This window comes from Mus caroli, chromosome 2 (assembly GCF_900094665.2).
Source record: "Mus caroli chromosome 2, CAROLI_EIJ_v1.1, whole genome shotgun sequence".
Taxonomy (NCBI): domain Eukaryota; kingdom Metazoa; phylum Chordata; class Mammalia; order Rodentia; family Muridae; genus Mus; species Mus caroli.
In genome coordinates, this window is record NC_034571.1 from 119,394,475 (window position 1) to 119,420,782 (window position 26,308).

Below are 26,308 nucleotides of genomic sequence, written 5' to 3' on the forward strand. Positions count from 1 at the left end.
TTTTTGTTTTTCGAGACAGGGTTTCTCTGTGTAGTCCTGGCTGTCCTGGAACTCACTCTGTAGACCAGGCTGGCCTCGAACTCAGAAATCCGCCTGCCTCTGCCTCCCAAGTGCTGGGATAAAAGGCGTGCGCCACCACGCCCGGCTATGTGGGGTTGTTCTTATTCAAACTTCTATATTGCTATACAACAGGATACACACACTTTTGCTGGATGTGTGCAGGTGCTTGTGCATCCTTGTATGTGAGTGTGTCTGTGTAGGTAGGCTATAGGAAAATAGTAGGTATTGTGTTTGTTATTTTATTGTCAGTTATCACAAACTAGAGTCATTTAGAAAGAAGGAATCTCAATTGAGAAAATGCCCTTTCCAAGTTGGCCTATGCATATAAGTGTTGAGGGCATTTTCTTCACTACTGACTGATGTGGGAGGCTTCAGTCCACTGTGGGCAGTGTCATCCCTGTGCCGGTGGATGTGGCTGGTATAACAAAGTAGGCGGAGCAAGCCAGTAAGCAGCTTTCTTTTATGGCTTCTGCTTTAGTTTCTGTCTCCAGGTTTCTGCCTCAAGTTCCTGTGGTGGTTTGAATATGCTTGGCCCAGAGAGTGGCACTATTTGGAGGTGTGGCCTTGTTGGAGTAGAAGTGTGTTACTATGGGCATGGGCAATGAAACCTTCTAATTATGTGGGAGCTGGTCTTCTAGCTGCCTTTGGAACAAGAGGTGGAACTCCTAGCTCCTCTAGCCCCTTATCTGCCTGGATGCTGCCATGCTCCCACCTTGAAGATAATGGACTGAACCTCTGAGTCTGTAAGCCAGCCCCAATTAAATGTTGTCCTTTATAAGAGTTGGCTTAGCTATGGTGTCTGTTCACAGCAGTAAAACCCTAACTACAGTCCTAATTTCCTTCAGTGATGGAAGTCTAAGGCAAACAAACAAACAAACAAACAAACACCTCATTCTGCTTTTGGTTCACAGAAATAGAAATTTTAACTAAGACAGACATTGGCACTAGGTTTGTGGGATATTGCTGTTTAGTGCCAGGGAATGGTTGAACCCCCCAAAATAAACAGGATCCAATCCAATCCATCGAGGGACTTTAAGATTCCCTCAATGACTCTATCAGCACCACTTGATATTCTGAATTAAAAATCTACACTGGAGCCCGGTGTGGTGGCGCACACCTTTAATCCCAGCACTTGGAAGGCAGAGGCAGGCGGATTTCTGAGTTCGAGGCCAACCTGGTCTACAAAGTGAGTTTCAGGTCAGCCAGGGCTTCACAGAGAAACCCTGTCTCAAAAAACCAAAAAAAAAAAAAAAAAAAAAAAAAAATCTGCACTGGGAGGTAGTGGTGCACACCTTTAATCCCAGCACTGAGCAGGCAGAGGCAGGCAGATCTCTGAGTCTGAGGCCAGGCTGGTCTAGAGCAAGTTCCAGGACAGCCAGAGCTACACAGACAGAGAAATTCTGCTTTGAAAAAAACAAAAACAGGGCTGGAGAGATTGTTCAGAGGTTAAGAGCACTGTCTGCTCTTCCAGAAGTCCTGAGTTAAATTCCCAGCAACCACATGGTGGCTCACAAACATCTGTAATGAAGTCTGGTGCCCTCTCCTGGCTTGCAGGTATAAATGCAGGCTGAACACTGCACATAATAAATAAATCTTAAGAAAGAAAGAAAGAAAGAAAGAAAGAAAGAAAGAAAGAAAGAAAGAAAGAAAGAAAGAAAGAAAGAACCAAAGACTGTGTTCTGGTCAGATAGGGTTGAAGAATTTGCTGTCATTGGCAAGAGGCCAAAATCACTAAAATGATTGAGAAGAGATTAAATTATGCTTAAGAAGAGACCAGCAGCAATATCATGGAGGCAGAATCTGCTAGGAAGTGTTTCCTCAGAGTCAGTGCACAGATGTGGTCCTTTGGAATGTGGTTAAGAGTCTCCCAGGAAACACTGTTTTTGAAAGCAAGAAGAAGACATGGAGAGCACCCAAGGCCAGGAGAAGCCATTAGTGAAGGCCCAAATTTAGTTGCAACCATCAAGGACAGCAGCAAGTATGGAATGGAGCTGGTCTGAGCCTATGAGAAAAGCTGTGCATACTGTGGATAGAAGAGCCACAGAAGCAGAACTGCTCAGCTGCTTTGGAGCTAGAGATTGGCATAGCAACAACAACAACAAAAAATAACTAAGGGAGCGGTTATGAATCATATGAGTGGAAATAAATTGTAGAGATATTATAATATAATACAATACATAGTGTATTATAGTCTAGTGCTATCTTAAGGAAGGATTCCATCCAAACACATACATGATATACATGTATAAATATTAAATATTTAATCTAAAATATCTTTTTTAGATGCTTCCTTAAAGTATCATAGGTTAAAGTTAATAACATTCTCCAATTGTAAAACCACCATATCTCTTATCTGAAATGGTTGGGACAACAGGAACTTCAGGGCTTTAATTTTTTTTTTATTTGGAATACTTTCATATATAATGAAGTATCTTGGAAATAGAACACCAAGTCCAAATGTAAAGTCTGTATGCTATTCATATATAAACAGATGACTTTATACACTGCTCTTGTCATGCCTATTTGATTGCAACACCATCACATGGGTCTGGAGATTTTCACTTATGGGTTCACGTTCAACTTCTTGAAATTCCTCCAGCACACTCACTCTTTCCTCTTCACAGTTTAGACAGTTTTGTCCTGTACATACCCATGTCCTACAATACAATTGAAGGAGCATATTTTCATCCAGGTGTCCCTCCTCATTAAGATTTCTCATTCTATAAGTATTGAAAAGCTCAAATCTCACCCCAGGATTTTTATTAGTTATCTGGAGATATCTTCAGTCTTTCTGCTTTTACTGCATGGCTCAAATTGGGGATTATCTTGCCATTTCTTGTACCTTATGTTTGGTACCTGTTGACCCACACATCTACTTCTTCCTCCATTTACACAGAAACTCATGCAAATGATTTGTGCTTTCTAACAAAACCAGCAGCTGAGATGTTAGTGAAGGAGGAAGAATTCTGTTTGCTGGGAGTGGGACGAGATAGAACCAGAATTACATCAATGCAAATAAAATAACTATAGATATGGGTTGGAGAGATGGCTCAAGAGCTAAGGGCTCTTGCTGCTCTTCAAGGGGACAAAGGTTCAGCTCCCAGCACCCATGTTGGGTGGCTCACAACTACCTGTAACTCCATCTCTAGAGGCTAGGACACCCTCTTTTGGCCTCAGAAGGCATCACATGCATAAATACATAAAAATTTTAAAAAACTGTAGGTGAATATTAAAAAGCAGTATTTGTTAAAAGCTTTTCTGGGACCTCATCTTCAGAGGTTAAAAAAATATATATTGTTCTCTGGGAGGGGAAGCACATGGAGATCAGAAGACAACTCCCGTGTGTGTGTGTGTGTGTGTGTGTGTGTGTGTGTGTGTGTGGACAACTCACATGTGTGTATACAACTCATGTGTGTGTGTGTGTGTGTGTGTGTGTGTGGACAACTCACATGTGTGTATACAACTCATGTGTGTGTGTGAGTGTGTGTGTGTGTGTTTTCCAGGAATCAAACTCAGATTGCCAAGTTTACCTGGTAAGGACTTCACGCATCTTGTTGGGCTCAGAGAAATTTTTCACTGATATACTCCAATGATGTCTCTCTTCCTTTCAGTCCTACCTCCTTCCGATTGTCAGCACCCCAAAATGTTCTCCATATGTTTTATACTTATTCTCACATTCAGCTCTGTTTTTCTTTCCTTACTCAATTCCACAAAGCTGACCAGAGAAAAAACATTTTCCTAAAATAATCCATCCTCAAAAAAACAATTTCTTCCTTAATTATGAGGGGGAAAAAAAAAACCATTTGAGGCTATTATCCAGTAGTTCCCAGCATATCATATCACACCAGTCTTTACTTGTCTAGGGAGAACAAATAGTATATAATTTAGTGTTGGTTTTTTAAAGGAGAAATACAAGGGTTTTTTTTTGTTTGTTTGTTTTGGTTTTGGTTTTTTGAGACAGGGTTTCTCTGTGTAGCCCTGGCTGTCCTGGAACTTACTCTGTAGACCAGGCTGGCCTCGAACTCAGAAATCCGCCTGTCTCTGCCTCCCAAGTGCTGGGATTAAAGGCATGTGTCACCACCGCCCAGCACAAGAATATTTTTGCATGTAGCTAATTGTAATGGAAACGAAACTAACGTTTATTTTAAAGGCTGGTAGACTGGATGTTTACTACTCTTTAACGTTTAATGACCGCCTATCTGCTAAGTATTTTCATTTTATATACTTAGTAGACCTGTGCTTTGAGATTTGACATGCATTAAAAAGTTGGACTGTCCCAACGGATTTAGTGACCAGGGAAAACAACTCCACTCTAAGCAATTTTTATGTCCACGAGTAGCCCATCTTTTCTCCACAAGACAACTCTCCCAAGAGATCAAACCCCAGCTTTGTAAGACTGGTCCTTTTGGAGATGCTGACGGTGTTTGTGCAATGTGTTTGTTTTCCAAACATGTCTGTTCTTTAACCAGAGGCTTGGCTTTGGAGAATGTTTATTCCCAAGTTTTAGAAGGTATCAATCCTCTCCCCGTATTTTTCCCCTAATGTCCGATCTGAGGGGAAAAATGCACTATTGAGAGGCGCCAAAATATCCTCGATTCCTCCGTGGACAGCTCCAAGTCACAATGTGACACAATCTGAACTGACTTCCACCCGGAAAAGAGACGCGAGAGGACACCGGAAGCGCTGCACGCACGCTTCCGTCCCGCACCAGCTCAAACTGCCCTTCCGACGCATGCTCAGGCCGGTTCGGCGATCACCCTTCCGGAGAGGGCCACCCTGATGTCCCTCCCTACGGGACAGAAAGGCGGAGTTACAGGGTTCACTGGAAGCCCCGCCCTCGCCGTGACGTTTCGAGACGCGACCCGTCGCCACGCAATGCGAATCGGGAAGAGGGGATGAGCTGCGCTGCTGTGCGTCTGAGAGCGAAGGCTCGGTCTCCTTCTGGTGGTGGGCGATGGGCGTCAGGCGAGGAGGCCGGTGTTAGCGGAGCGCGGGCGCTGCGGTGAGTGCGGCCTGGCTCCGGCCCCGGTTCCTGGGGAAGGCGTCCTCCAGCTGCTGGTCATCCGGGAGACGAGCCCTGTCCGCGGAGGGGTGGGACAACCCCAGACAACTGGCTGGTCCAGGAAGGGCCCGACTCTTGGTCGTTCCCGTCCCCCTCCTACAGTGCTCAGCGAGTTTGATGTGGTTTGCCGGTCTCAGAGGGTGGCCTTGACCAGTTTTCCTTTCTGTTGGACACTAGACCCAACTTTGGACTCCTTCCTTTTGCTTCCTTTTTTTCTCATTTTGTGCTACCTACAACCCCAGGCCTCACTACAACCATTTGTCATGTTTTCCCTATTCCCCTTTACCCGGGTCACGCATGTTTTTAGTGAAGTACAAAAATTGAGTTAAGTAAACTCACCACACTTAAAACTTCTTCAAAGAGGGCATTTTCTTTTCTTAAAAATGTTTCTTCGTTTGTAGACTTGTGGCACTGACAAGTTCACTTCAACTCTGATGTACCGAGGGAGTTGTCAACCCCAAATCACAGTGATATTCCTTTACCCACATAGCTGCAGACCCTGTTCCTATGTTTTGTTCTTGCTTGCAGCCTGTGACCTTGAGTCAGTCATTCAAGAAATATTTATGTGACTCACAGAGGTGTTGCAGAATCTAAGGAGTTTCATATTTATTAAAAAGCTCTAGGGTTTCGGATCAAAACGATGCCTAGCTAAAGGGTGTAATTCTTGGTTGTTCCCCGCCACCACCCACAAGGTCTTACTCTGTAAACAAGACTTGTCTCAAACTCACCGAAACCTTCCTCCCTTGAGGATAAAACTGCATCAAGCACCACTCCTGGCAAGGGTATTCTTTTTATTCTTAGCTGTGTAATATTATCCTACTTCATTAAAAACTCCATGTGTTATTTTTTGGTTTTGGTGGCTTTTTTCTTTTTCCTTCTTTCTTTCTCTTTCTTTTCTTTTTTTTTTTTTTTCCCTCGAGACAGTTTGTCTGTGCAGCCATAGCTATTATGGAACTCACTCTAAACCAGGATTGCCCTTGATCTCAAAGATCTCAAAGTTCTGCCTGCCTTTGCCTCTCGAGTGCTGCCCACCACTGACAGGCTCGCTGTATTGTTGGTGGTGGTAGTTTTTGTTTTTAAAGATATCTGCTTTTTTGAGTATTTTGCTCTTTGTGTTTAAGACTCCCTGTTGAAAGTCAATCATGTTGGATTTAGGTAGTTTCTCATCTATAGAGCACTGGCCTAATTAAGGTGCTGTTGGCTGTATTTACGCTTATTTAAGAATATGAATTAGTATATAACTTAATTATGCCACTGTATCACTGTTGATCCTAAAATGTATATTCCTGCTCTTTTGCCCAGATATTGGGTACATATTTAAGTTGCATTGCACGGATCTTGCAGTAGTAATGTAAGCCTGTGAGGAATGAATAATGAATAGCTTGTAGACTTGTAGTTTTTGAGATAACAATGGATAAGATAAACTAACAAAAATATTTAAGGTTTTCTTTTTATTCTTTAACTTGTTGATTTATTTACTTGAGCCTTATTAATCATCCTGATCTTTTGTTGATAAGAATGGAACCGAATCCAGATGGCTGTGTAAACCAGTTGTAAAGTAAAGCCAGCACATCAGATTGTATTCATTATATACTTAGCATCCTGATTTTCTAAAGGGAAGAAGATTTATTTTGCCCACAGTTTCAGAGGCTTCTGCCCAAGCTTAATTTGACTCCATTACTTTGCATCTGAGGTGAAGCGCAGTCCCCTGTTGGCAAGGGTGTGTGAGGGAGACTGTTTGCCTCGTCGCCATCAGGAAGCAGGGAGGAGTCTTGCATTTTATTTTATAAAATCCAACTTTGTTCACCTGGATAGTTGCTGATGGTTGCAGCTGGGAATGATAACTGGCGAGCCCACATCCAGCCTCTTTGTGTGGATTAAACTTCTCATGGCATGTGTGTTGGGCTCCATGACCACACTTGAGGCAGAAAGTAGAAGCTTTCAGTCTCTGAAAAGCCCGTATCAAGAAATTGGCACATTACTTCTAGTAATATTCTACTGGTTAGAGCAATCAAGGCGCCCTCCCCATCAAATGATAGATGTATACTATTTTTGTGTTTATGTGTGTTTGGTGCTAGGACACCCAGGGCATGGCACATACATATCCTATCACCCATGGCCTGACTCCTACCTGTTAAAGCAAAAGGCTCTCAAAAACTACTTTATAGGCTCCCAACATGTGTGTAACCACTGTACACGGGTATATAACACACAAAAACTGCATTTTGTATATATCAAATACTCTGTGTAGCAAATGTAATATAACCACATATAATTTTGCTCTTAGAAACTAGGGGTACTTTCCTCCTTCCCTTTCCTTAGCTTTCTAATATTTATTCATGTCCCTTAGAGCTCTTCTCTTCCTTGTTTAGCATTATGCTTTCCTTCATTGCAGAGATGTCCGTTCTTTTCTGAGTCTGTCTTCCCATAGAATGCCTAGTTTGAGGCCTTAAGTGAAATATCAGCTGTCGAAAAAGCAAAGCTTCAATTTCTTGGTGATTTATTCTCTTAATGTTAGTTATTAGTATGTGATGTCGATACACTTTTGATTGTATTTGTTTATATTTTTTGAAAGTGTCTTACCATGACCAAGGTTGACCTCTAACTCCTGGGCTTAAGAGATTCTCCTGCCTCAGGCTCCCCAGGTAGCTGGAATTGCAGATGCATGCCACTGTACTCAATGGCTGCTGTCTGTGTTTTAAAGAGAATTGTATATGTTTTAAAATATACTACATAAAAGCAGGATAAATAAAATAGTTGTAAAATGTCCCTCCCAGACTCACATTTTGCTTGCTTAGACTCAGCTTCACACCACATTTTGAAGTATGTGTATCCTTCAGGAGGTGGGGCCTGACTGGTGGATGTTTGTGCCTGGGGACAGTTGAAGGTTTTTCCAATCTATGGCTCCCTCAGAGCTCTCTGCTTCTGGTTTGCCAGATTAGAGGAACCACTTCAGCATCCTCTTGCTGCCATCAACTGTCAGAACTTTCCCATCTATGATGGACTGAAGTTCTTCCAAAACAGTGAGCCAAGATAAACTCCCCCTGAAATGATTTCTGGGTTTTGGTCACAGAATAAAAGTGATACAGCATCATTTTCAGTGATACTGTGTTGTAACCTCCCAAACAATAGGGTTGTTTTGGTTTTTTCTTTCTGAGACAGGGTTTCTCTGTGTAGCCTAGGCTGTCCTAGAACTTACTGTGTAGACCAGGTTGGCTTTGAACTGAGAGCTCTATCTGCCTCTGCCTCCTCAGTGTTGGGATTAAAGGCATGTGCCACCATACCCTGATCAGTTTTGATTTTTATTTATTTTCTTATTTACTTTTTTTTTTTTTTTTTTTGGTTTTTTCGAGACAGGGTTTCTCTGTATAGCTCTGGCTGTCCTGGCGCTCACTTTGTAGACCAAGCTGGCCTCNGCTGGCCTCGAACTCAGAAATCCGCCTGCCTCTGCCTCCCGAGTGCTGGGATTAATTCTTATTTACTTTATGTATGTAAGTGCACTGTTGATTTCTTCAGACACACCAGAAGTGGGGGTCAGATTGTATTACAGATAATTGTGTGGGTGCTGGGAATTGAACTCATGTCCTCTGGAAGAACAGTCGGTGGTCTTAACCACTGAGCCATCTCTCCAACCCCATCACTGATCAGTTATTAAACTACAGTTTTGTTTTGTTTTTTACATTTGTTGTTGTTATTGGTTTGCTTGTTTGGTTGTTTTTGAGACATGGTCTTTTTAAGTAACCCAAAGTAGCCCTGAACTTAGCACCTTCTAGCTTCAGCTTCCTGTGTAGGTACACATTTTTGTATGCCTGTTACTGTTATTTAGTTAATAACATTAGTGTTCTTCGCTTTTCACAGAAGGAAAATAGGGTAATGTAAGCAAGTGGAAATACTGTTTTAATCACCAAATCGCCAAATTAGTGCGCCTAATTTGTTCTTTCCTGCAGTGACTTTCTAACTATTCTTTCCCGTAGTATTGTTCCCTTATTCGAATCCATCTTGTATGTACCCATTTTGGCCATCCTGAGGCAGTACTGACTTGTCAAATGTCTTCTCAAGCCCTCCATTCTGTGTCAGTATTTACTTTTATGAAGCAGCTATTAAGTGTTGACAGGGTTATTAAGATAGAGTCAGGATCCATCATATTATCAGTGGGCTTCTTTGATCCCAGCGATTACTGCTTCATGATTCCTATTGTTTGCCCTGCTTGTCCACATTGTAAGGCAGTTTTCTTAGTAATTTCTCACTTTATGTCTCTATGGTGCTTCCCTTCTGAAATGCTGCCTTTCTCACCTCATCTCTCATCATTTCAGCCAATTTGTTATTTGGGCCCAAAACTGTACTAACTAGCAGTATAGGTAGCGAGCAGTGTGGGACTCAAGACTAAGACATGAACGCCAAAAACTGTCAGACACAGGGGGAAGCTTAAGCCACCCTGAAAGGAAGGGGCCAGCATTAAAGAAGACACTGTGGCCTGGCTGAAGCTTTCTCCATCTAGCTGAACTGGATTTTCCTTTCCTTGAGTTCAGCTAGTGACCTGGTTCATATTAATATGTAGTAGAGCAATTGATTGTTGACTTACTATTTCATAAATATTAACTCTTGTTAACCAGAGTAAGACATTTGTGACCATCAATCCCTGTTTTCTGTATCTCTTAGAAAAGTGTGTTCCGAGTCTGAATCACTTAAGGTTCCACCTTGCCTTCCGTGATGAGACATGGCTGCGTTGTGTAGCCCTGCTTAGTCTTCTGTTTTCTTTAGGATGTAAAAGCTTGCCTTAGACTGGAAGTTTGGGAACTGTAAAAGGTGTCTGCTTTTCGGTTTGTATTCTATCATGAGCTTATTTTGTTACAGAACAGCTAGTAGCTCCCCAGGCCAGTGTTGGTCTTTGGACTGTATTTGGAATAGCACTGCTGTCATGTGAGCTATCAAGTTCTTGTTTTGTTTTGAGACATTGTCTTGCTGTGTAGCTTAGACTGGCTTGAATTCTCAGTTCTCCTGTTTAAGCTTCAGGCTACACATCAGGCTAATTTGTTTGCTTTAGTTTATAATCCTTTTTTTAAATATTGCATAATTTTACTGGGTTATATACATGTATGTCTATATGTGTGTATGTATGTATGTGTGTGTGTGTGTGTGTGTATATATATATATATATATATATATATATATATATCCCCTTTCTTTGAGGCAGGGTCTTGCTAGGAAGCCCAAGTTGGCCTTGAATCTATAACCCAGTAAAATACACACACACACACACACATCTCCATTTGTCTAAAAAGCCATTGCTGAAGACTTTGGTGACATTGTTCCATGAAGGCAGATCCTGTCCTTGCCTTTGCAGGGTTTCTTGTTCTACTTCCCCTATTTCATTTCTGTTGCCGTCCGACCTCCACCCTTCTTTCTCTTCCATCTTTATAAATTTATAAATCATTACAACAGATAACTAGGATTTTCTCTCTTCACCTCTTGCACAACTAACAAGCAGGTTCCTTCAGAACCCTGCTGTGGCTCTCTCATTACCTTTAGAAAACAGGTAAATATTTCTGTGCTTTCATAGCCTTTTATGACTTGTGTGGAGACTATTTTGACTGCTTTGCCTCGTGGCTTCTTGTATGTTCTGTCTGGCAGCTGATTCCTAGAGATGAACTTGGTTTCTTGACCTTGTCCCCACACTATTCCTCACCTCTATCAAAGCCATCTCATCAAAGAAGAAAGACATTTGCTTTTTTTCTGATTACTTCTAGTTCCCTTTGGTGGTAGTTTTCCTTCTTGATGTTTTTATTTGTAATACCATCTACTACTATTATTTCCACTGTTTACAGTTTTGTTCCCCATTTGTTTTGTAAGCCTTGTGTGGAGATACTCTAATCCTCCAGCGTCTAGAAGCATGGCATTTTATACAGCAGGATATTGACGAGTTTAGATCTAACCCTAAACTAGCTAATGACTTACTCTTTTAAAAAAAAATTGTTTATATAGCTGACACAATTTTCACATTCTTTTAAAGATCCAAGTTTTCGGGGCTAAAGAGATGGGATTGAGAACAGTTTTTCAGTGCTTTTTCAGATGGCCCACTTTTGATTCCCAGCACCCACATGGCAGCACGCAGGATCTCTAACTCCAGTTCCAAGGGCTCCAACACCTGGCTTTGAACTAAAGTGTTGTTCATCTTTAGGGAGCAACACTAGTGTCTTCTTCAACACTTATCCCCTTTTTTTTTTTTTTTTTTTTAAAGATTTACTTATCTTATGTATATGGGTACACTGTAGCTATGCAGATGGTTGTGAGCCTTCATGTGGTTGTTGGGAATTGAATTTTTAGGACCTCTGCTCTCTCTGGTCTGTGCCACTCTCTCTGGTTGGCCCAAAGATTTATTTATTTATACATAAGTACACTGTGGCTGTCTTCAGATACTCCACAAGAGGGCATCAGATCTCATTATGGGTGGTTGTGAGCCACCATATGGTTGCTGGGATTTGAACTCAGGACCTTTGGGAGAACAGTTAGTGCTCTTACCCGCTGAGCCATCTTGCTAGCCCCAGCACCTATCCTTTTAATACAGAGCCTGCATTTGCAAGGTAAATCTGCTTGGGATTTACACTGATACTAAAATAATGATGCTGTCTGAGAACGAGGCAATCCAAGGCATCCTTGTCATACCTGTTACTTAATGGATGTTCTTAGGTAGTTTGATGGTGAATTGTTAATGAATTGATACCTCAGTAGAACATATCCAGTGTCACTTGACCCATTTGGAAGTGACAATGTGGCAGAAACTATTTCTCTCATTATTACAACTTTAGACACAAGGTTTGAAACAGGAGATAAAATGTACCAAGTTTTTATATGCAAGGTCATTGTTTCTCATTGCATATATCTCAAGTTAGTTCAACATGTCTTGATAGATGCATGGAGCAAGTATACATAGAAAAAACTGAAAAGGTAAAAATGGGATTTTTAGAGGAAAGCTGTTTGGTAATAATATAGTCCTAACACAGAATTGGAAGGGATAAGTTCAGATATTCATAAAGTATTAGTGTTTAATACCAGAATGACTAGAGTCAAAGGAAATTAAAGTGCTTTTGGAGTGCTTTTCATGCAAGTGAACTAAGACCATTCCCTTAAGTTGTACCTTAATCAGCCCTTAAGAATTTTGTTTTTTGTCCAGGCACCTTTAATCCTAGCACTTGAAAAGCAGAGGCAGGCCAGGCAGTGGTGGCACACGCCTTTAATCCCAGCACTTGGGATGCAGAGGCAGGCAGATTTTGAGTTCGAGGCCAGCCTGGTCTACAAAGTGAGTTCCAGAACAGCCAGGGCTATACAGAGAAACCCTGTCTAAAAAAAAGAAGAGAAAAGAAGAGAAAAGCAGAGGCAGGTAAATCTTGAGTTTTGAGTCCAGCCTGGTTTACAAAGCAAGTTCCAGGACAGATTGGGGTACACAGAGAGACCCTGTCTAGAAAAGCAAAACAAAACCAAAAAATTTTGTTTTATTCTTATGTGTATGGCAGTTTTGTCTGCATGTATATCTACACACTACTTGGGTGTTGGATCTTCTGGAATTGGTGTTGCAGAGGGTTATAAGCCAACATGTGAGTACATGGAATTGAATACTGGATTTCTGGAAGAACAGTCTTTTAGGATTAGACGCTGTAAATAAACTGAACTGATTGTATCATTTAGAGAGCAGAGAGAGATGATGGGGAAAATAAAGTTGTAGTTAAATTACTAAATTGTAATTAGTTAAATTACTAAATGGTAATTAGTTGTGCCTGGCAGAAGACCACACCAGAAGTTAGTCTGGTCACTGGTTTTTAGGTGGCAACACTTAGGACCATACCAAGACACTCTACCTGGGCTGCTTTGATCTGCTCCATCTCCAGGTATCTTTGTGGATAGTTACACACACAATTTAATTACTGCATACCTTCTGATTCTTCCCGTTTTCATTTTGTTTACTCCATATTTTCTACTGGTCACAATTAGCATACCAGAAAACAAAGAATGGCATGAACCATCAAAGACCCTTTCAGAGTAAACCAAAGTGTAGGAGTGTTTTCTGGCAGAAGCAGAAATATGTTTTGGTTCTCAGCTCTATATAAACCTGGTTTTGCCTACTACTTTTCTTTTATAAACTGATATTAAGAAGAAAACAAAATACTCCAAGTTGGAAATTCTATTTGTTTACAAATGTTGTTTTAACAGAAAAAATATAAAAGCTTTACTATTCTGTTCTATTTAATAGATAAAATTTTAATACTGATGACAAAGTGGTACAATAATCCATTTAGTTAATGAACATTTGAAAATAAGTATTGCTTAATACCATAGATTTTGTGTGTGTGTGTGTGTGTCTTAAATATCTCCCAAAATAGAAATTCAAGATAATTTAAAATGAACCCTTTTGGGGGAGGATATAGTTAAATAATGGGTGTTTGGTTTTGTTTGAATACAGAGTCTTACTGGGTAGCCCAGATTAGTGATAAACTCATAATCATCCTACCTCAGCCTTCTAGTTGCTGGGCCATGCTTAACAGTGGAGTGATACTTTTGTTTGGTGTGTGTGCATGAGGCCAGGAGTCCAATCCAAAGCCTTGCACGCCACCCAGTCACTTTGCCACAGAGCTACATTCCTAGTCCTGGAGTTTCATTTTTCTAATACTTTTTTTTCCTCTAAAAAAAAGTAACATTTTTGTTAGTTTGTTAAGAATTTCGTACGTGCATTCGATGTATGTGAATCATACACACCTCACTATCCTATCCAGTTCATTCCAGATCCTTCACACATCCCCCAAACTTCATGTCCTCCTTTTTATTGCTTTTATTTTATTTCAGTTCAGTCTTTGCCCTCCTCCTACAGTTCCTCATCCCATTCCTCCTCCCTCCTTTCTTCAAGGGAATGTCCCCCATCCTACCCACCCCTGCCAGGACTCCTCACTCCCTGAGACCTCAAGTCTCTTACTGAGGTCAGACCAGGGAGTCTTCTGCTGTATGTGTTGGGGGGCCTCGGAATAGCTCTTGTATGCTGCCTGGTTGGTCTAAGCTGTCAGGCTTAGAGTCTGAGAGATCTCAGGAGTCCTGGTTAGTTGAGACTGCTGGTCTTCTATGGGGTCACCCTCCTCCTCCTCAGCTTCTTCCAGCCTTTCCCTAATTCAACCACAGGGGTTCCCAGCTTCAGTCCAATGGCTGAGTGTGAGTATCTGTGTTTGTCTCAGTCATCTGTTAGTTGGGCCTCTCGGAGGACAGCCATGCTAGGCTCCTGTCTATAAGAGCGCCATAGCATCAGCAATAGAGTCAGGCCTTGGAGCCTCCCCTTAAGATGGACCCCAAGTTGGGTTGGTCACTAAACTGCCTTTTCCTCAATCTCTTCTCCATTTTTGTCCCTGCAGTTCTTTTTAGAAACAATTCTGCATCAGGGTTTTTGACTGTGGGATGGCAACCCCATCCCTCACTTGATGCCCTGTCATTCTACTGGAGGTGGACTGTACCCGAGTTCCCTCTCCCCACTGTTGGGCATTTCATCTAGGGTCTCTCCCTCTGAGTGCTGAGAGTTTCACCTCCCAGGTCTCTGGTGCTTTCTGAAGTTCATTCTGCTGGTCATCACAGTCCTCTCCTTTCGTGTTGTCTGGACTCCCCGCCCCCAGCTGATCATGTTCCCCTTTTCCCTTCTCCCACCCAGGCCCCTCTCTCCCTCTGCCTCTTGTGGTTGTATTCTAACACTTTTTGCTGATGATAATTAGTGGAATTATTTGTTTTGTTTTAGGAAAGAACTACTTTTCATGAACCACACCATCCGTTTGTTGAAGTAGAAAAGCGAGTCTTACTCATCATGCCTGCTGTAGCTTCAGTTCCTAAAGAGCTCTACCTCAGTTCTTCACTAAAAGACCTCAATAAGAAGACCGAAGTTAAACCTGAGAAAACCAGCACCAAGAAGTGTGTGCTCTTTGCTAGTTTGATTGTCATGTAAATTTTATTTTGTTCCCTTATTATTTAGATTTAATAAATAGCTAATTTAAAGTTTATTTGAAAAATGATGTGATCACAAGCGTAAATAAGACCTAGAGAAGTTCTTAACTTTGTCTTAACAGAAGAAATGTGAGATTGTGAGGTTTAAGTACCTGCTTCCTGACCAGTATGTGTACTAGATGACATATATACATACCAGTATGTATACTAGATGATGTGTTTAAAAGAGTATGAAGGTTCTAGTAAAGCCATTTTGCCACAAGTCATTTTTTTCTCATAAAACAGTATAACTTTTAATTAAGGTTTTTAATCTTTTAAAAGATCACCTTTACCCTTGTGTAGGACATGTGCAAGTTAGGATGTTGTCGTACTCTTTCTCTGACTGAAAGAGGGGCTATGTCTGCTTTTTTTTTTCTTTTCTAATTATCCTCAATAGTTTTATGGCAACTTAACACAAGCTGGTCGTCTGAGAGGAGGGACCTAATTGAAACAAATACCTCCATAAGATCAGGCTGTAGGAAGGCAAGCCTATAGTGTATTTTTTAAATGCTTGATGGAAGGGACTTACCCCAGTCCTCTGAGGGTGGGAACATCTCTGGGCTGGTGGTTCTGGATTCTATAAGAAAGCAGCCTAAACAAGCCAGGAGCAGCATCTCCATGGCCCCTGCATCAACTCCTGCTTCCAGGTTTCTAACAGGTTTGAATTTCTGCCTTGACTTCCCTCCATAGACTGACCAGGGATGTGTAAGCCAAATAATCCTTTTCCATTCTGAGTTATTTTAGTTATAGTGAAATCCCTAAGATGTAAATACTAGTATTCTGTGGGTTTTATTTTATTCCAATTTGATAGAATCTTTAACTTAATGATTTATTTTGTATGGTTTTACTTGTTTGGGTTTACATCTAAGGCACATGTAGAAAGTGTGTCTTTCCAGGAGAGGTTCCAAACTCTCACGGTCCACTGATTCGAATACTTGCTGGTAATATAAGTTTGCTAAAAATAGGTTGTCCTTAAACTTGTCAACTCAAGTGGTTGAGGAACAGAAAACTTTCCATTCACATTTATTTTCACCAGCAAAAGAGATTTAGAAACTAGTAAGTAATTACATTGTTATTTAGGTGGAAATAAAGTTTTAGAAAGAAAGGTAACCTAGCTACCACATTCCCCAAACTTAGGAAAAGTAGATCTTAGAGAGCAATGGGGAGCAATAGATATTCTCTGATTGGAGAGAAATATGATCCCAAATGAATCAATGAAGACAAGCTAAGATACCTGTGTAGGCACTGGGGCATTTTAACGAATCATTTTATTAAGAAGATGAAAAATGGCCGGGCGTGGTAGTGCATGCCTTTAATCCCAGCACTGGGGAGGCAGAGGCAGGCGGATTTCTGAGTTTGAGGCCAGCCTAGTCTACAAAGTGAGTTCCAGGACAGCCAGGGCTACACAGAGAAATCCTGTCTCGATAAACCAAAAAAAAGAAAGAAAGAAAAAAAAAAAGAAAAAAGAAAATGAAAAATGGAAAGGAAATGCTGCGTCAGTGGTGACAACTGAGCAGTGGAAGTTCACTGCAGGTGAGGAGAGGGCCCACCACACACCGTTGTTCCTTACTATCACCCGTGGCAGAATGGCTTTTCAAAATGCCCGTTAGGAGAAAAGTAGAGAAAGCTTCTTCCTGAGCTAATTGGTAACATGGGGTAGCACGGGGAGTAATTTTGTTTAATTCTTGTTGTTTGATTTTTTTTTTAATCAATAAAGCCATCTTTGAACTTTCTCAAATACTAAAGACAGAAACTTTATAAATGTTAGCTGGAAGATGGTCATTTCTTTCTACCAGGGTCTGGTGTATCTTAAGACTGCCTAACCCCAGAGGGAGGTTATGCATCAAGTTGGGTGAAGTAACAGACTTAAACCATGAAGTGTATTTTATCAAAGTCATCTGCCGAGTTTCTCTGTTCCATGTATTTTTCCCCAGCACCAAGTTTTGTAAATTCTCTTCGTTTCTAAGTTATATACACAGCGCGCAGAAGATCTTCAAGACAGCAGAAGAATGCAGACTAGACCGTGACGAGGAAAGGGCCTATGTGCTTTATATGAAGTATGTGGCAGTTTATAATCTTATCAAAAAGAGACCTGATTTCAAGCAACAGCAGGTACCCTCACTTTATTTTATTTGATATTTTTACCCAGTATAGCTATTGATTACCTCTAAAAGCTTTAACTACCTGTGAAATTAACTTTTGTTCCTCCTCACCTCTCACTCAATTCTGGCAACCTGGTAATGCTAAGCAGGAGGTCTGTCACCAACAAAACAATGAATTTAAATCACATGTTTAAACAATTTTAACAGGACAATTTTAACTCCTGTGGGGCCAGGAAAAGCAAAGCAAAAATATATTTTTATTATTTGTTAGTATATTCATGCATACATTTTGCTTGGATCAATATATGCATATAACAGTATATAAACCAATTGTTTGCTTTTTGTTGTAATAAATTATTGCTAGATCAGGTGGAAGGATTGCGTTTATTCAGTGCACTGAATAAGAAAAATAATAGCTGAGTACAGTGGCTCATGCTTGTGGCCTCTTGTGAGCCCAGGAGTTCCAGGCCAGCTTGGACAACATAGAGAGATCCTCTATCAATAAATAAAACAGAGGGACTGGAGACATGGCTCAGTGGATAAGAGTGCTTTGTGCAGAAGGCCCAGGTTTGGTTCCCAGCACCCATTTCAGGTGACTTACAAATGCTTCTGACTCCAGCTCTAGGGTATCCAGCGCCCTCTTCTGGCCTCCTTGGGCACCTGCACACGTGGCATACATCCACACAACACACACAGATGTAAAGTAAAGTAAGTACGAGTGTGTTTTCAGGTCTGCTTTAAGGTCAGGTGTGTAACTGTCAGCCTTTTATTTGACTGACATGGAGCTGTGTTAGATGCAGCTCTAGAATTAAGAGCAAGACGTCAATGTCTCTTCATGTTTTCTTTTTTGTTCTTAATCTGTTTAGCAGATACTAGTCTTTCACTTTGCTGAAGTCAGGAGTAGAAAGTGAGGGCTATCATGGTATAGACAGAGAAACTGATAGCTAGAATTGGAAAAGAAAAGATGTTTGCATCTCAGTTGTCCTAGAAACAGGCAAAATAATATATAAGTGGTGTTAAAGAATAGGAAGAATGCTGTATTAGTGCTTCCACCTTAGAAATGACCTTGTTATCACAAGAAACAGCAAAGTACTGCCTAGAGATTTCTTACCCCACAGAGGAACCATTCTTTGTCTGAGTGTCCCAAAGTCACGCTGGCGTAGAGGTTAGAGGCCCCCTGCCTGTCTCCAAAGCACTTCAATTTCAAAAGTACAGCGGCATGCCTAGCCAATTAGAAATTAATATTGATATTTTATTTTGGAGGTTACAGTGACACACTCTGTTAGCACTTGATACTTTATAGTATTTTACTTTGTTCTGTAGTGGGAAAGTTGACTTACAGAAGCAATAAAATTCCTCTTATTTGAAGACCCCTTTGTTTTTGCCCAGAGTATAGTGACTGATAACATCTCTTAATAAGGAGGGATACCTTAATAGTTAAGCTAATGGTCATTTCTTCTCCCAGCAAAACCATGCTAATTGTTATTGCGTTTTAAGGTTTTAATGTCCCTTTGCACTTAGGGATTTATCTGCCTCCCCATAAATGGTTGAATTAGTCCTACTATAGGAGAAAACATCTTTTAATATTTAAAGGCATACTTATCTGCAGATTAAGAAGCCAGAAGCCTGCCTAAATTCAAACACTCTTTAAAATGTTCTGGAGAAATTGCTTTTAAAGAGGGCTGGCTGGTGAGATGGCTGACTGCAAAGCTGGAAGACCTGATCTGACTCTCTGGCCCCGCAGGGTAGCCGAGAGCAGATTCCCACATGCTGTTCTGCCTTCCACATGCACACTGGGAGGTTGTGTGTCACACACCTCTACCCCGGCTCCTGCCCTGGTACTCTCTAAATGCTTGGAAGGCTTGGCGATGACTAACTTTGGTAGTTGCTGTCAGCTGGTTAGTCTGTCATTGAACTGATTTTGTGTATTGTTTTTTGCTTTACTTTTGGAACTTCGTGTTTTTCTCTTTGGCAAGGTTGGAATTACCATTTTGATTGTCTGTTCCTCCCCTTTGAATAGGTTGGGATTAATTTTGATGGATAAGAACTCTTTCAACAGAAAGTACCCAAGGAGCTGAAGGGGTCTGCAACCCTATAGGTGGAACAACAATATGAACTAACCAGTACCCCCAGAGCTCGTGTCTCTAGCTGCATATGTAGCAGAAGATGGCCTAGTCGGCCATCAGTGGAAAGAGAGGCCCATTGGACTTGCAAACTTTATATGCCTCAGTACAGGGGAACACCAGGGCCAAGAAGTGGGAGTGGGTGGGTAGGGGAGCAGGGTTTGGGGGGTATAGGGGAGTTTCGGGATAGCATTTGGAATGTAAATGAAGAAAATATCTAATAAAAAAAAAGAACTCTTCACGTCCTCAGTGTCACTGAGTTTGTGAAGATCAGGTTCGGAAGCTGCCTTCAAAGGGTCAGCTAACTCAGGCTATTACTTTGGATGCTGCACTTGATTCCCTGTTTATCTGCCTAGAGCCCTCATATCTCCTCTGTTTTAGAACTGTTTATGTTTTGTTTTATTTACTCTAACCTTCAAGTATGTGAGGTATTAAATTGCCTACGTATTTTATAATTATAACTACTTACATTGAGTAGGGACAGAATATGGTGCTGAATTCCTTGTTTTATATTGCTAAGTGTTTAAGTAAAAGTTAATGTAGTAGAGAGGGCACAGTGATGGAGCTGAAAACTGCTGGGTCTTGAGCAGTGCTTTCAGGGTCATGTGAGAAGCAAGAGAAGGGGTAAATGCTGGCATAGCAAATCCTCATGAAACTAGAGTTATATTCAAGACTCAATCAGAGCATTGCAAAGCACTCACGCACGTACACACGCGCTCGCACACACACACACACACACACACTCACTCACTCACGCACGCACGCACACACCCACTCCCCATTTTTTTTTTTGGACAGGCTCTTATTATGGAGCTTAGCTGGCCTCAAATGTAGGATGCACCTGCTTCAGTCTCAGACATGCTGGGATTAAAGGTGTGCACCATTATAGTCCTGCTGGTTAACCTTTTAAATTAGAGAAGCTGAGAGAAATAGGAAAGCTGTACGGGTAAACCTGTGCAGGATTTTCAGTTGAGGAGGAATCAAGTGTTGTCGCTCTATGCCACTTGACATGTTGTCAACAATATCTATGCTGATCATGGCCTTTAGGGCACCTCAGTAATAATAGAGGACGGGGAGGACTGCTGCCTCCTAGTTTCTAATAGACAGTCACAAACACAGCAGGGTTTTTTTGTTTTTGTTTTGTTTTGTTTTGTTCTTGAGACAGTGTTTTTCTGTATAGGCTTAGTTCTTCTAGAACTCACTTTGTAGACCAGGCTGGCCTTGAACTCAGATTCACCCACCTCTGCCTCTCAAAGTGCTGGGATTAAAGGTGTGCACCACCACTGCCCGCCTTAGACTAGCTTTTTAATTGAGTTCATGAAAGTAAAATAAATGAGGACATTTTTGGTTTTGCTTTGTGTTTTGCTTTTCTGAGAGGCTTGCAATGATTGTATTGTACTTTTAAAGAACATGTTGCACTAGAAGTCTCTAATATTCAGTTGGTGCAATTTTGAATAAACTACACCTTTATTAGTATTACTTGGTGAAGGGCTTTTCTGACACAGTGAAGAATTAGAATGTAAAAAGTCAAAGGCTTGAGTTTTTTAGTTTAGATCATTGCATAGATACATGATAACTGTTACAACAGATTTCTTTACGGTCACTACTCTTTCCCACTTCGATGCTGAAGGTGAGCCCTTTATCTTCATGGTCCTTCTCACTCACTGCCTTTCACACACACACATTTTTACTACTACTACTACTACTACTACTACTACTACTACTACTACTACTACTACTGTTAGCGATGAAGTGTCCTAATAGGTTTTGTTACTGTTACAAAGACACAGTGACATGGAATGAATTAGAGTCAATAAGCCTTGATGGCAGAGTCTCACTGACCTTAATGTGTGACCTCTTGAAGTAACTTCATTTAGTTACTTTCCACATCAGACCTTTTTTTGAGTTAGATTATGCAATTACTTTCTATTTGATTTTAGAAATTCATGATTTCCTCAAGTAAAAAATTTGTTTTGTGTGTCAAAAGTATCTTAACTCTAGTTAGCATGTATCTGTTACAGATAGAGGCAAAAATATCTGTTTAATATAGTAAATACAGCCTCTCACAGAGGAACATACCTATAATCCCATTACTTGGGAGTTGAAGATGAAGATCCTAGAATCTAAGCCAGCTTGGGAGACACACTGAGCCCCAGTCTCAGCAAATAAATCCCAAATTATTCATCTTTTCATAATTTGCTTTATTCCTTTGGAGACTGGAGAAAAGAAACTTAGTGTATACACATTTGTAAGAAGAAAATTTGCTTTGTTCTTCCAAACTCTCCTCAGTATTTATCTGTGATCAGCAGTGTTACTTTTAGTGGCATCTCATAAATAAGGTAAATGTGTTATATCATGGATCTTGTGCATACTGATGTTATAAAGATACTTTGAGAGTTTTGGACAGTTGTGCATTTATATAGGTTAGACATCAAAAACAAACACTTCTACTTCTTTTCTACAGGCACCAAGATTTTAGTGTTTTATATAACGCCAGTGCTGTAACTGGGCCTGGTACTAACAGTGTGGCATTGTTTTCATATACTTTCAGGATTATTATCTTTCAATACTTGGACCTGCAAACATCAAAAAAGCTATTGAAGAAGCTGAAAGACTCTCTGAAAGCCTTAAACTAAGGTACTGATGTTACTATAAATTCTGAAAAAGAATGCAAATTAGAAGATGATAATACTATAGGTTTGCTCATTTATATCTAACCATACCTATAATAGCCATTTCCTGCAAACAAGTCATATGTTAACTGATACTGCCCATATTGATGTGTTACTACTAATATTCTTCATGAACATTTTAGGCTATTAAAATGGCACTGATGTTTTACATTAGAACTCATGTCCAATTTTTCATGTTAAGGTATTTGTAAATTTTTTTGGCATAATAAAAAGGAATTTTAATTCTTCACATATGGCACGTTATATTAGAAACTGCTATTGGCTTTAATATGAAGTATTTATTCTTAGTTTTAATCTCCCTATAGTTGCAAAAATCACATATCTTAAAAACAATCAGATTTCAGTATTTATCATGACTGCCTTTCCAGTTTATGAAATTATTACAAATAGGGGCTACAGAGATGGCTCAGGAGTTAAGAGTAACTTGCTCTTTCAGAGTACTTGAGTGTTTTGTTTGTCCTTTGACCCAGTATTATTTAGAAGTATGGTGTTTAATTTTCAGATATGAGATTTTTCTGGGTATCTTACTGATTTCTATTTCAATTTCATCATCGCTACAGATAATTGATTATTAAACAGTCTCTGTTTATGGTTCTACATATACTTTTACCTTGGCCAGTATGCAGTGTGTACTTGAAAAGACAAGTGCAGTGACTGAATATACCTCACAATGGAAATGCAATTTCAGCTGGAGTGTGATAGGGTGGGGATGGTTAGGAGGGGTTAGAGTTGACAGACCTTATTTACACTGTAGTACTGTTTGTCATTTAGGTCTCTGTGCTTTGTTGAATGCTGTTCAGATCTTAACTATTTTTGCCCCACCCCCTCAAGGATTTTGAACCTAGGGCCTGTGCTACCACAAATGCTCCAACTTGGAAAGATACACACACACACACATACACACACACACACTGTCATGAGTTGCCCAGACTAGCCTTGAATTTGCAGCCCTCCTGCCTCACCGTCTCAAATATCTGAGGTTATGGACCTGCGTTTCCAGGCCTAGTCTAGCCCAGCTTTTGTTACTGGAGGTGGTGGTGGTTTGTTATGAGTTTTTGTTTTGTTTCATGGGGTGTTTATTTTGGCAATGAGGTTGTAACAATTATTATGACAGGGTACTAAAAATCTAAACAAATACTTTATTTCTCTCTGTAATCACATTGAGCTTTTGTGAATCTTAAGTTGTGTTTTAGGCATTTTTATACATCTATGGTTATCATACATTCCTGATGAATTCCATCACTGTTTCTCTTATCTGGAAACAGTCTCCTTTGAGGCTGGCCTGCAGCTTTCCTTCATTACTGGCAGCTCATTCAATTTAATTCTGTCCTACTTTTCCATTTATCCTGACAGTCTACCTCACTGACACGGTCCCTCTGTTCATGCCTAATCGGCCGTAGCATATATGCTTTAAGGAAAGCAAGGGGAAGTACTTTTTTCTCTACCTGCCTTTCCTGTCCTGTTTTCTGGCTTGCTCTGTTGCTACACGATGCAGGTTTCTGCCTGACTCCTTGCTGGGCTCTAGAGAATCGCCCTAGCTTTTCTGGTAGTCCACATTTGTGAGGAACAAGTTCTTCACTTTTCTTATCTAGAAATACTTTTATTTTTACTCCTGTTTTTCATTTGCTTGCTTATTTGTTTGGGGTGGGAGCATGTGGTCGTCTGCCACAGCTTGTGGGAGTCATTCTCTCTGTCAGACTAAGTTATGAACTGATGCCCTTGTTCCTAAGTAATGTTTTCATAAGATTCATGCTTCTGAGTTGACAGGGTTTTTGTGGTTGTGTTTGTTTGTTTTGTCTTTTGTCCCCCTTGGTAGCTCTGGCTAGCCTAGAACACTCTTATATAGACCAGGCCAGCATCAGAGTCACAGAAGCCTTTGGGGCGCTGGGATTAAATGTGCAGTGCCATGCCCAGCTGTCTTTTATTGATTCTGACATGGAAGTCCATACCAGTTGGGCCTGTTGTTAATTTACTGTATGTCTTATGTCCTTCTTTCCTGGCTTAAGATTTTCTCTTTAGTAGCAGTCTATGATGTGACTACCATTATTTTTCTATTTTTTCTAATTGGGATTACTGGACTCTGCATCTGTAAATCTATGTCTTTTAGCAAATTTGGGGAGTTTTGGGCTATTATTTCTTCAAATATTTTTGTTCTGTTTCATTCTCTTATTGACACTCTGGCTATTCTTGTGACAGGTCTTTGGTTTGTCAGGAAATCCACCTGAGGCTATTCTGTTGCTGCCTAAGCCTCTCTTGTCATAGTTTTTGTTGCTCTTTAGGTTCTGAATGTTTTCTCCAGTTTTCAGGTTATTTTTCAGAAACATTTTAACTCTAGAATTTCTGTTTGGCTATTTTATAGTATCTGCTTTTTTACAGAAGTGTCCTTTATGTCTAGTCATTACAAACCACGGTTCACGTTTCCGTGGGCAGTTGGTTAGCTGCTGTGATTGCTGTTTTAAATCTGTCATTCAGGTTTATCTCAGCCAGTTTTCACTGCTTGCCCTTTCTCTCTGGATGTCTTATTTTCTTGTTGTGTTGGTTAGTTTTGGACATGGTGGGTTATAGAGACTCAGCCTCTTGTTTTATTCCCTTCAAGAGTGTTAGGGTATTTTGTTCTGGAATGGTGGTGAACTTGGCTGGGTCGGATTTTATACACTGTCTTGCCTGTGGTAGTCAGCATGTGGAAAGTCTTTTAAAGTTAGCTGTTTCCTCAGTGTTTGCTCTGTTCTTACTTAGTTTGGGTGTTGGCTATAGACTGGGACAACTTTATGCAAAGAGGACTGGAACTTTGGCGCTCTGTATTAGTTTTAGCTGCTTCTTCAGCACATGAAGTCCTGATGTTAGGAATAAAACCATCAAAATTAGCGTTTGACAGATGTCCTTCCCCTTCCCAGTCCTTCACCCTGCCTGCTCCTTGTCTTTGTGGCAGTCCAGAGCTGTGGCTGTCTGGGGAGGTATATGTCCTTCATATACAAGTATGGACGATAGACAGTTTAAGCATGGCAGAGTTTTAGTTCATTCTTTCCTAACTGACTGGAGTAAATTATTTGTTACCCTTTTCTCTCTCGGCTCTACCTTCTCTCTTTCTTCCCTCACCACCCCATCTCTGTCTCTGTCTCCATCTCCCCTGATCCTCTTAAGTTCAGAACCAGCAGTCATTACTGTATTCACTAATGACTGGGTGAGCAATGTCTTAGAATAGCTGCAAACTGTAGTCACCATAGCTTGTTTAACGTTTAGCAAAATAGAAGATAATCACTTCTTGACTTTGATAATAATTCTCCAGTTGATGTGGTTAATACCTTTCTTGAATACTTGTTTTAACATTTTGATCTAAATCATCAACACAGTGAGATACTGGGATAAGTCCTCTTCCAGAGTGAATCAAGAGTTTGTTTTAAAAATGAAATTGTAGCAGAATTGATAATTACTTGAAACTAGTGAAAAAGCAAGAACAACATTAATAAAAAGAGCATAACATTTATTTTTCAAGGCGTTTGTCCAGTTTAAAGTACACAGACAGCCCCTGAGGGCAGATGCATGTGGTTTGTATGGGAACGCTAGCAGAATTCTCCCAAGCCAGGATGCTAAGTATGAAACATGAACTCCCTTAGCTATACTCCGTCGTGTTAATAGGAAGCTTCTTTCAACTAGATACGAAGAGGCTGAAGTTCGGAAACAACTTGAAGAAAAGGACAGACGGGAGGAAGAGCAGCTGCAGCAACAGAAAAGGCAGGAGATGGGGAGAGAGGACAGCGGTGCGGCAGCCAGACGCTCTGTGGAGAATTTACTGGATTCCAAAACCAAAACCCAAAGGGTATTGCAAGTTTATTGTGTAAATGCTGGTCCTGTTTGCCAGGTGACCTATCTGGAGGAGGTGCACTGCCACTGTAAAGTTCTTTGAGGCACTAGGAATACCATTGGTTGGAACTAGAATCAAAGGTCCCGACGGCAGGTTTTCCTGTGAACTTCCACAGCAGCACTGTCCTGGTCACTGGTTACAATGTTAGCAGTCACTACAGTGGAAGGAGGGTGGCCTGAGAGGAACCATTGGATTGTCATCTATCTAAGTTCTGGGCCTGTGCGAGTTTTGCTTAACAACTCTTGGACTCAGGTTTGCCAAATGAAGATCTTTTTTTTTTTTTGGTTTTTCGAGACAGGGTTTCTCTGTATAGCCCTGGCTGTCCTGGAACTCACTCTGTAGACCAGGCTAGCCTTGAACTCAGAAATCCGCCTGCCTCTGCCTCCCAAGTGCTGGGATTG

The 26,308-nt window shown here is 40.7% G+C and overlaps 1 protein-coding gene across 1 annotated transcript in view; it reads left to right on the top strand.

Moving 5' to 3' along the window:
* Positions 1-4,831: 4,831 nt before the first annotated feature.
* Usp8 (ubiquitin specific peptidase 8) overlaps positions 4,832-26,308 on the top strand; it is a 52,400-nt gene continuing 30,923 nt past the window's right edge. The window contains exons 1-5 of the mRNA XM_021185785.2: positions 4,832-5,062; positions 14,886-15,055; positions 17,095-17,239; positions 21,904-21,989; positions 25,700-25,862. Coding sequence (XP_021041444.1) covers positions 14,952-15,055; positions 17,095-17,239; positions 21,904-21,989; positions 25,700-25,862 — 498 coding nt within the window. The 5' untranslated portion in view covers positions 4,832-5,062; positions 14,886-14,951. The remainder of the gene's footprint in view (positions 5,063-14,885; positions 15,056-17,094; positions 17,240-21,903; positions 21,990-25,699; positions 25,863-26,308) is intronic.